The 11,630-nt window shown below is 40.7% G+C and overlaps 1 protein-coding gene across 1 annotated transcript; it reads right to left on the bottom strand.

Annotated features, from left to right (window-relative positions):
• Window positions 1–693: 693 nt before the first annotated feature.
• Window positions 694–2,921, bottom strand: LOC147626160 (uncharacterized). The gene is made up of 2 exons (XM_086816873.1): window positions 2,286–2,921; window positions 694–2,181 (listed from the first exon to the last, which is right to left on the bottom strand). The coding sequence occupies exons 1-2, from the start codon at window positions 2,319–2,321 to the stop codon at window positions 1,843–1,845; spliced, it is 375 nt and encodes a 124-aa protein (XP_086672999.1). The 5' UTR covers window positions 2,322–2,921; the 3' UTR covers window positions 694–1,842.
• Window positions 2,922–11,630: the final 8,709 nt, after the last annotated feature.

The raw sequence follows: 11,630 nt of genomic DNA, 5'->3' as shown, positions 1-11,630 counted from the left end.
TACTAGATTTTCGAATCAAGGCCATTTTTGTGTATTTTGTTAAGAAGTTATGTACCATGTCACTTGTTGTCACTTCAGTATATTTAAGAGGAAATTGTATAGTTTCTGTTATTTTTTATGTGGCTTTTATGTTAAGTGTGGATGTAGTGTCATGGTCTGCTTAATGCTCAACATGGGAAGGACCAAAGAGCCCTTTAGTTGTCCTATCAAAAGCTTGAGGAGGGTTTGATGCCAGACAAAATTTCACTTGATGGTGTGCTTGATGTTTCAGAGAAGGGCGTTTATGGATGTGTATATATTGTGAATAGTAGGCATGAGGATGATGTGGCGGTTGGTACTGCCCTTGTAAACATGTGTGGGAAATGCGACAACTTGCAATGGAAGTGTTTAAGAAGATGATTGTTTGGAATGTGTGCACATGGAGTGCTATGATTCAGTCCATGTCCGGCATGCACAAGGCATGAAGTCTTTTTAGCTTGTTGATGACATGCAAGAACAAGGAGTTTTGCCAAATGAAATCACCCTCATCAGCATATAACTGACTGCATGTATTCTTGAAGATAACCTGCATGCATACATGCATTGTCGGTAATGGATTGGAGATGGAACTTTCCCTCGGAAATAATCTTCTGAATTTGTACGGTAAATGTGGTAAATTTGAGGATGTTGTGAGATTATTTCAGGCATTGGATGTGATAACCTTCACTAGCATGTGTATGTCATGGTAAAATTGAAGAAGTTTTCTATGATGTAAGAAGAATGGTATCAGGCGGACACATGCCTGACCCCGTCATGTTTGTCTCTATTCTTGAGGCATTTGTCAGCCCTCTTTCTTTACTAGTTTGTAATAATGTACATTGTTTTATCATCTGTATTGGTACCTGCTCTGCTCAATGCATACTGTATACATATTTCTAAGATGGTTGGTTATAGAACTTCCTCGTGCAGTCATATCAGTGAAATACTCCTCATCCTCTTCCTTTTCTTCATCTCCTTTCTTGCTCTTGATGCCGCTGGGGCTTGCACCGTCGCCTTGTTCTGGAGGTTGCTTTTATTCCTTGGAGGGAGGCAGATCCTCTTTCTCCTTTTGCTTCTCTGCTTCTTTGCTTGCTTGGGTGCCCTTATAAAGTTGATCTGTTTGTTGTTGTTCCTATTCATGTTCGTGCCGGTCTTCATCCCCTTGTTGGGTTGGCTGCTGCTTATCTTCATCCATACTGTCCTTGTCCCAAGTCCTTGCCTGCTTCTTCAATGCTAGGCTCTAGTGGTACTTCATTTGGTGTGAGATGGATGCCTCTGGCATACTAAATCCTATGTCAGAAGTACCACCTTTGACTTTTCTGAGTACTGGCAGAGGCTGAGTTGGTGTGAGCTGCTCAATTGGCTCTGGCTCCTTTTCTAGCTCTGCTTCTTCGCTTATATCCATCTTTCTTGCTGAGAATTTCTTCTTTGCCGTTTTCATTTGCACCTGTTACTACAAAGAGGACGTCCATTTGATCAGGCTCTGTAAGGGATGTCGTCTTCGTGGTTGTGGCTCTATCAGCAGGAGGGGTAAGTACAATAGCCTTTATGCGTTCAGGGTCAAGTATGGTGGTAGGATCAGTGATAAGCATGGGCTCCACAATTGGTGCGGGTTCAAAGATTGGTGGTGCGTTGGTGGGTAAAAATGGAAAAGGTGGTGATATGGGAGGAGAGGTTGGTAATGGAAGAGGTGGGGAAGTTGGAAGAGGGTTTGAGGGAGGCTGTGGAGAAGCAGGTGGGGTGATTTGCTTGTCCCCTTGCTGCTTGTTCTCTGCTTCCTTTGCCTTGCTGGTCTTGCCTTTGTTGGTGATGAGCTTGAGATGTTTACTGAATCTTTCTTATCTCTGCTCCAATGGGCTGGCCTTTCTTTTTTCTCACAAGGTCAATTATCTTTTTACCCATTACTGTCGGCTCTTGCAATTCAGCCATTCTATCCTCCCTGGCCTTTCTTGTAAGAGGATCTTCACGCTGTTTTGACCGCCAATCAGGGCGAACTAGCTTGGGCCTGACAATCCCTTCCTCCTTATCTCCTTGCTTTCTTTCCGCTCTTTGTTGCCTTACTGCTTCGTTTATCTTGTGAGCTTGGATATGTCTCAATTGAGTCTCAGAATGGGGAGGGACATCTTCCTCGTCAGGCCATCTTGTCAAAACTATCCAGTGCTTCTGCAAGAACGCCATAACTTTCACACATGAGCATAGGTGATTGCATTTACAGTGAGCCCCTTTCTTACATCAATTCATTGCACTCCAGAGCTTTCATGCCTTACATGTGTTGGCATTTGGGAGAGGCTTCGGCTTTGCATCTGTTCATAATAGTCCAGAGCTTCCACCCCTTGGCCTTGCTGGGCATATCCTGAAATGAGTGCATTCGAAGAGCCTACATGTCAAATTGTTGTGAGTACACGACAATTGGCATACATGTCAATCAAAGTAATTCAACGAACAACATCCTAATCAAAGTAATACCAAGCAGAACATCCTTTTCTAGCAGCCCCTCTCTAACATGAAGTTGGTTTGCCCTTGTCAGATTCTCATGTGATGCCACATGACTTCCATATGCAAAGCATAGATTATTGAATTTGGAGAGAGCCCTTTTCTTTGCATTGGTTCTTATCAGTTCAAAGCTTCCATGTTGTTCCCTTGTAGAACATAACCTCTAATCGACCAAGGGACAATGAAACCCATCAAGGACTTTTTGTTCTTTTGTGAGTACACCACAATTTGCATACATTGTCAAGAACATCTTTTCCAAAAACCCTCTAGCAAGCAGTCTCATCTCATGAGTTCTGTGTGCCAAACATTGTCTTGTTGAGATTTGGCCTTGTGGCCTAATCTCAACAAGACCAAGTTTGTTTGTAGGTTTGTCTTGTTAAGATTTGGCCACAAGATCAAATCTCACCAAGACCAAGTTTGTGTATAGATTTGTCCTTATGGCCAAGTCCTGACACAAACATTATCTTGTTGGAATTTGGCCACAAGGCCAAATCTACACACAAACATGGTCTTGGAGAATAAGGTCAAATATCCCCAAGACCATGTTTGTGTATAGATTTAGCCTTGTGGCCAAATCTCAACAATACCAAGTTTGTGTGTAGATTTATCTTGTTGAGATTTGGGCACAAGGTTAAATCTCACCAAGGCCAAGTTTGTGTACAGACTTGTCCTTGTGGCCAAGTCCAGATAGAAACATTGTCTTGTTGAGATTAGCCCCCACAAGGTCAAATCTATACATAAACATGATTTTGGTGAGATTTGATCTAATGGCCAAATCTCCCCAAGACTGTGTTTGTGTAGAGCTTTGACCTTGTGGTCTAATCTCAACAAGACAATGTTTGTATTTGGACTTGGCCACAAGGACAAATCTATACACAAACTTGGCCTTGGTGAGATTTGACCTTATGGTGGGATTAGAATAAGTATACAAGCTGAGGCTCAATTTCATGTTTGAGCCTCTAGACATTATATGTTTTTATCAATTCAATGTTTTATCATTAATTTTGTTATTTCTTTGTTGCTAGCATAGTCTAATGTTGATTCAAATGTAGGTTCACATGATGTGGAGCAAAGGAGATAAAGTTTTTCTTCTTTAAGGAACCCCAAGGAAGGGATGTGGAATCATTTTCTCCTATATGACCTACATATATATATACATATAGACATATATATATATAATCGTATGTATGTATATATGTATGTATATATACATATAGAGATATATATATATAGTCGTATGTATGTATATATGTATGTATATAAATATATATATATATATATATGACATACATATATACATATATATATTATTGACAGAGGCACAGCCCGCCTCTGTCCAGTGAGGGTGGGGGTGGTTTACACCCCCCAAGGACACCCATGGCCCATAAAAGGCCATGGGAGGTGATGGGCTGTAGAGAGCTCCCCCCCACACGAGCATGCCTTGTCAAATTTTTGCTCTCCCTTGGCCTTTGCAGCTGTGAGAAATTCCCCCCCTGCTGAAAGTTGTGAGCTTGTTTCATCCCTCTCCTTTGCCTCTGTTGAGCCTCAGTTGGTAGTAGAACCCATCCGTTGGCCCCAAAGCTTGGAGAACTCTCTTGTTGGCTTTCCTCCCCCTCCTGTAGAAAGGCAAGTTGGCCAACCTCATGCCACCCTCTTGCTTGTGACAACTCCCAGTAGGTTGATCAAGTTTACTCCCCCCAAACCCATGCAAAACCTTGCTTGTTTTGACTTCTCCCACTCCCTATGAGTGCATAGGCTATTCCAAAATTCCATAACCTTCTTCCCATGAATGCTTGAAGCCTTTGTTGAGATTAAGCTCCTACCATTGCTACAACTTGCAAGCTTTCAATTGTACTTCCCCCTACCCCCTTTGTGAGAGAGCCCATATTATCTATTTCAAACCCCCAAGTTGGGCTTCCGACTTGCAAGTAATCATCACCTTAATTTGGATTGGGTTTCCTCGTCACTCAAGTTTTCTCCCCCGACTCCCGAGCTCCCTAGAGGTTTGTGAAGAAGCGGGGACAACGCGGGAGAATTTGAAGGAAGAGGCGGTTTGTGGGAAAGCGCGGGTGCGTGAGTGCGTAGTCTGGGACGGAAAGGAATGGGTGTAGCAAGGTCTCGCTCTCGGCTGTACGGCGGGATCATTGAGTCTTGAACGACTAGTGAGTCTAGATCCTCGTCTTAGGGGAACACTTGACGACCGCGCCTCTTAAATGCAGGAAAAAAGGCGTCGAGCTATGAACCAAGGGCGGCTCTGTTGTGTACTTTGGTTGCTTGTAGAGTAAGAGAAGCACGTCTGAGCGACTGTGCTAGGTGACCCAGTTAATGGCTAATGAATTCCAACGAGGTTTTAGTTCTGAAAACCTCAAAGCGATAAGGTAAGATCAAGGGTGCTCTTGTATTGATGAATAAGGGCGAGCAATGGCCCTAATAAGGAAACACCTTCTTTTGATAGTTGCGGTGGTGGACGGGAATACGGACGAAGGGCCTATGGACCGTATCCGCGTAGGGCAAAAATAGGTAGACACGGCCTTACGTACGAGCACGTGCACCGCACTTGAAGCTTGATTATGATGTCTAAGATCTTGTTTGGGTTTAAAAAGGAATTAGGAACTAAGGGGATTAAGTCAATGAATCCTAGGACTTTGCACTGATTTGAAAAGGAACCCTGGTACCAATATGAGTAGCTTCCCAGCATCACATAGGATGTTAGCAAGCTGTTTTCAATTGTTTGGATAAGTGATCAATGACTAGACAGATCGCCACTTGAGACAGTCCAGTCTAGGGACTACATAGATCGCCGCCTGAGGTAGTGTAGGGAATTCTGTGCGAGGCAGCCCGTGTGAGGCACCACAGAGGGAAACACATGCCAAACAGTCCATGTGAGGTAGTATGTGACCTTGATCAGCTGAGTGGAGAGGACCGCAAAGACCAAGGGGGTATAGCTCATGTCTAGTATGAGCGAGAGCTTGAGGCAGAGTTTATAAAAATCCCGCCGGCCGTGAAGGACTGGGATCTTCTCGGAGAGGCTCATATCGAGTGTGGGCAGATAACTGTTGAGAAGTTGGAAGAAACTGATTGGAGTTAGGGAAAGTTATAATCCGCGAGACTCAGGGATGGTAAAGCCTATCGGTAGGTGGACCCTGAGGGAGTTGTTGGAGAATGTGAAGTTAAGGGTGTTGACGCCTTAACTAAAGAGTTAATTCAATGAACATTGTTTGCATTGGTTTGTGGAAAAAGGAACTAGTCTGGGAAGGTAGGAACCTCGGGAGCTATTCCTCCACTGAGACGTTCTCCGGCGAGACCCCCTCCGTTGAGATTCCCTCCGCCAAGAACTGGTACCAAAAAGGAAATTAAAAAGGAATTAAAGTAAGATTAAGACCTTTTCCAAATCTTAAGAAGCAATTAAGAGAATGTGTACAGGCGCCGCCTTTTCATGTGACGGAGGAGTCAGGAGAGTCCAGCTTCCAAGGGAGGGAGAGTCAATCCTGGAGAAGTGTATTTTGCTTGCAAGAACTAGTTTATTGTATTACTATTGATAAGGGAAAAGGCATCAAGAACCTATAATTGACTAAGGTGGGAACGATAGGTAGAGGGTACTATCTAAGAGGAAACTCACAACTGCATGCTATCTTCTGGTTTTTGTGTTTTCTCTTGTTTGTACTGCTTTCCTAGTAGTTAGCACTACTCTGGATAGTGCCATCTACGAAAGGTTTGGTAGGGTGGGTGGCTGCGTGGGGGGTCATTGGGCTCGCACTTTTCCCAAACCTTCTCAAGACTAGGGGTTGTCGCAGCGATCAATAGTCCCAGGAAAGGTTGGGAGTCACCTAGATGAAGGTATGACCGTGGGCCGTGGCTTGTCTCTGAAGGTACGATCGTGGACTCTCTAAAGTTTCGGTGGCTTGTCTAAAGGTACGGCGATGTCTGGTATGAAGGTACGATCGTGTCTGAGTTGTAATTTTGGTCGTGTCCATGCTGTAATTCCGACCGTGGATGTGCCTATTTTCGAGCGTGGCTATGCTGTGATTCCGGCCGTGGTGGTTGTACCTATCCCCCCGGCCGTGGCTATGGCTTGGCCTAGTGGCCACGGGCTGTGGCCCCGCTTGGCTGTGGTGGCTACAGCCTGGGGCTATGGCCACGAGTCGTGGCCCCGCCTAGGGTCACGGGCGTGGCCCGTGGCTCTGGCCACAGAGATAGCTGGCCAGCCGGCTGCCTCTGGCCAACGGCGGGTAGCTGGCTGCTGTGCAAGTGGCTGGCCCCCACGCCTTAATGGCGAGCTGTAGGTCTGACCATAGTGCAGGGTCGTCAACTAAAAATGACGAGGAGTCTAAGAGAATCGAGGTAGATTAGGGGGGTGGCAGTTGGAAGGGCCCCCTTGAAATCGATTTTTTTTATTATTAAACCTTAATCTCAATTAAGCTCTTTTAATAGGTCAATGCAAAAACCAGTGATGAGCAGACCAATAGAGGCTTTGTTCTCCTCTGATTTTTGACCTTTTGGAGACCTTAGGGTGCCTATTTTTTAACTATTTTTTGATTATTGTACTGCCCAAATCAAAGTCTTGCCAATGAAGCCAAAATCATTTAAATTTGGCCTTGATTTTGGGGGACATTTAGCCCTCATTTTTTTGTGTTTTTTCTATTTCCTAACAAAGAAGGGTGCAAACAACATGAAAATCAACATGAATGACAATATGGGAAGGAAATTGAGAATGCCAACTTGACTTTGGTGTGCTGTCATGATTTGTGACCTTCATTTTGAAAACCCATTTACATGGTAAGGCTGTCTTGCCACCTGGCAATGATACTAAATCCCATGTGGCATTCTTATGCAACGAATCCATTTCGGATTGCATAGCCTTCTCCCACTTAAGTTTGTCATCCTGTAACATAGCTTCTTTGTAGCAAGATGGCTCCCCACAATCTGTCAACATGATGTAGTCCAATGATGGGACATATCTGTCAGGAGGCCCTCTGACACGCATAGACCTTCTGACAACCGGTATATATATACATACTCTGCAGAAGCTTGGATTTCAATAGTTGGATGTGAATGATGCGGTGAAAAAGACATGGTTTGATTTCAATTAGAAGATTGAAGTTACTCGTCTCAAGGAGAAACCTGTTCAAAAACCTAAAGTTGATAAGGGGAAGAGCATTCTAAAGGTGTCAATGAAGAAGATCAAGTTTGGTAAAGAGCATGATAAGCAGTTGTCTAAAACAAGCAAAGTTGTCAAGGAGGAGACCTTGGAGATGAGTATTTCAAAGTTAGACAATAGGTTTGAAGATAGGTTTGACTACAAGCCTTGTAAGGGAATGACAAATGAGACAAGTCAATCATTGGGTTTGAGTTCTGCAATTAGTGGATTAAACAATGTACTTCAAGACATTAGAAAGCAAGATTTCCAACTTAGAGGGTACATGATGGAGACATAAAAGCTTTCTAAGCAAAACAAGGAGTTGGAAAAGATTGCTAAGGGTATGGTCAAGTATGATTTGCTTCTATCAGAAATTAAAGATATTAAAACTCAAGTACTTGGTACTATTGCTGAAAAGGAGAGGCAAATATAGAGTGTGCACAAGGAGTTATCAGATGCTGCACAGATGAAGGTACCCATGATTACTCAATGGATGGAGGAGATGAAGAAAGAAATTCTTGTAGCAGATCATCAGAATGTAAAGCTATAGACAAACAACAAGATAATGGAGAACAAATTGAAAGTTTTGGAATCTGTGGAGAGTCAATTGAAGGAGTCTATAGATGATATTGAAGTTGAAGAGGGCAGTTCATTTCAAATGTTGATCTGAGTGTTTTGTCTACTGAGTTAACTGAAGTAAGTCAGGGTATGTGGGATAGCATGAAGAAGAGGCTAACGCATGTGATGTAGAGACCATATTAGATGTTTCAAATTAAAAATATTTCAGAGAAAGAGAAAGCACTAAAGATTGCAAATGCTAAGCTTAAATGTCAAATGGAGCAGAAGGACTATGAGATGATGCTATTGGTGAAGTAAAATAAAATACTAAAAGATAAGCTAAATCAGACAGTGGATGTTTCAGCTGATTTTGGAATACAAAAGCAAGAGGGAAAGCTTCCAAAGAAAGAAGTGAAGCAGAACACTGACATGTTTTTGGTTTTATAGGAGTATGAGACAATGAAGCTTTATAAAGTTAGAGAGCTAAAGAATATTGAGGAAACAGACTCAACAAAAGCAAGCATAGAGGATGACATTCTCAAACTGTCAGCAGACATTCACGATAACAATTCTCTGAAATTATTGGGATTTGAATATTTCAAAGAAGACAAGGGAGACAAACTTTAGAAAGATTAAGCTGAAGCATAGAATCAAGGGATCCGTGGACTTCGAGTTTGAAATCTTGGCAAAGAATTCAACCACCGTACTACGTGTCAGTGTTAAAGATGGAAGTCAGCAGACTCAAGTCAGATGTTCTAAATAAAGTACCTTAGTCTTTTTGGGTAGTTAGATTATGTAGAAGGTTTATCTATTTTCCACCAATAAGTTTAGTTTTCAACAACTCTAAGCTGGGGATATGAAATGTCATGGGGTTTGATGGGTGATATAACTAATAATAGATGTACCTGCAAAAAATATAATCAGCGACCAGCGCGCATATGTCAATGAAAATCAAATATCAGATATTAGATTTTGTAATATTATCCTCATGTTCATTGTTTTCCTAAATCAGAATGTGAAGTTTGAATGTTGTTTGATCAAGTCAAATGTTAATCATGGATGTATAAAGTGTAATAAAAAATGTGTGCTATGAAGAAGTATATTTTGAAATCAACCTTATTCTTTTTGATGAAGTCTAATTAGGGTTTATTTTGAGTCAGATTCTGAAATATGTGAGGGTGTTCATCCACCTTTACACACTTTCAATTGTTGCCTCTTGGTTCAAGTAGGAGGATGTGCCATGGTGGGTAGGCATTGGGCTTACTTAACGTGCTTGCAAGTCTACTTCAGGGTCTCTCTTGGTCATTTGTAAGATCCCTCCCTATGTACAAGTAAAAATCTCTTAAAATCAATTTCACATACTAGCAAGCATGATGCACATAAGGTTTTCAACACACTATAATCTTGTAGTCAACAACTTTAGGACTACAAAGATACTTGAAATAGAATGTTGCTATAAATTTATTCTTGAGTAGCTGATGCAAGGTTTGCACACTTTACTTCACATGATGTCTTTTTCAAGAGGTTGCATTTAGGTTTGTAACTTAGTACCTCTAGTTAAGGAAAGAGTTATGGAGGATTTATAAAGAATTGGTGTTCCAAACTAATGCGATGATAATATATTGTGGAATTTATTTTCTTGACTTAGTCATTCTTGCATAAAAAAGTTTCAAAAGAGCTACGTCTATAACACACGGGAGATATTATTCCCTTACCTTATACAAATGAAAGTTATAATATCAGAATAGGAATGCTATTATAATATCATAATAGAGAAATGACATCAATTTCACCTTCAAAGAATAAGAGAGTCAAATAAAAAGCTTGTAGAACATTATAATGTATTTATCATCAAACTTAGTAGAGTAAGTGAGTTAAATAAAAGCTTGTAGAAACATTATAATGAATAGAGTGGGTGGGAATGAAGGCCATCGCTGCCACCCTTTTGGAAACCATCATCCTTTCATGAAAATTTCTCTTAGAAATGAACTCAATCCTTGTTCCCCCTTCACCTTAGCTATCTCATGGATGGAGCATGGCACACATCCATCCAGCCACCTCCCCTCCTCACTCCCTTTGCCTATTTAAGTAGTCCATAGCCAACGCTGGAGGAAGCGAGAAAGAGAAGAATAGTATACTCTTATTATCAACAAGTTAGTATTATTATTAAGGGAGGTAGAGTGAGATGGTGATTAACTATTAACACCTTCTCGAGTCGGTTTTGCTACTGTCGAGATGACCTTGAACGCTATCAAACACCCATCATCATTCGCAGGTTAGTCACTAGTGAATTAATAATTAGATTTAATAAATAATAATGTTTATTATAATGTTAGTAGTTAAATCTTATTGCTAGTTAATGCGATAATTAGTAATTAGATTTAATTAGTAATAATGTAAATATTTTAATGTTAGTAGTTAAATCTTATTGTTATTTAATGTGAGAGTCAGTAACTAGATTAATCTACATGTTCTCTTCTTTTGATGATGCATGAGTACCATCTTTCTTGATCAGAGGGAGATATGTAAAGGTGGATTAACACCTTCACATATTTCAAAATCTGACTTGAAATAAATCCTAATCAATCTTCAAAAAGAATAAGATTGATTTCATAATATATTTCTTCATAGCACACATTTCTGATTACACATTATACATCCATGATTAACATCTAATTTGATCAAACAACTCCACATTCTGATTCAAGAAAACAACAAACATGAGGATAATATTACGAAATCTAATATCTAAAATTTGATTTTCATAGACAGATGCATGCTTATTACATATTTTGTGGGTATATCTATTATCAGTTATATCACCAGTCAAACCCCATGACGTTTCATATCCAACTTAGAGTTGTTGAAAACTAAACTTATTGGAAAATAGATAAACCTTCTACATAATCTGACTACCCAAAAAGACTAAGGTACTTTATTTAGAACTGTTGACTTCCGTCTTTAACACTGGCATGCACGGTGGTTGAATTCTTTGCCAAGAATTCAAACTCAAAGTCCACAGATCCCTTGTTCAATGCTTCAGCTTTATCTTTCTAAAGTTTGTCTCCCTTGTCTTCTTCAAAATATTCAAATCCCAATAATTTCAGAGAATTGTCATCCTGAATGTCTGCTAATAGTTTGAGATTAGCATCCTCTATGATTGATTTTGTTGATTCTATTTCCTCAATCTTCTTCAGCTCTTTGTCTTCACAAAGCTTCATTATCTCATACTCCTACAAAACCAAAAACATGTCGGTGTTTTGCTTCACTTCCTTCTTTGGAAGCTTTCCCTCCTGCTTCTATATTCCGAAATTAGCTGAAACATCCACTGTCTGACTCAGCTTATCTTTCAGTATTTTATTTTGCTTCATCAATAACATCATTTCATAATCCTTCTGCTCCATTTGACCTTTAAGATCAACAT

The sequence above is a fragment of the Cibotium barometz genome, chromosome 22 (genome assembly GCF_041138505.1).
Source record: "Cibotium barometz isolate CiBa-2024 chromosome 22, ASM4113850v1, whole genome shotgun sequence".
NCBI classification, from domain to species: domain Eukaryota; kingdom Viridiplantae; phylum Streptophyta; class Polypodiopsida; order Cyatheales; family Cibotiaceae; genus Cibotium; species Cibotium barometz.
This window is presented reverse-complemented; position numbering and strand designations above follow the sequence as displayed.

What these genes read in the sequence shown, in the direction of transcription:
- LOC147626160 (XM_086816873.1), bottom strand. Translation starts at nt 2,321, where the DNA reads ATGCAAAGCCGAAGCCTCTCCCAAATGCCAACACAT. An exon ending in TCTCCCAAATGCCAACACAT is followed by an intron (nt 2,182 to 2,285) that starts GTAAGGCATGAA and finishes GCGTTCTTGCAG; the next exon opens with AAGCACTGGATAGTTTTGAC.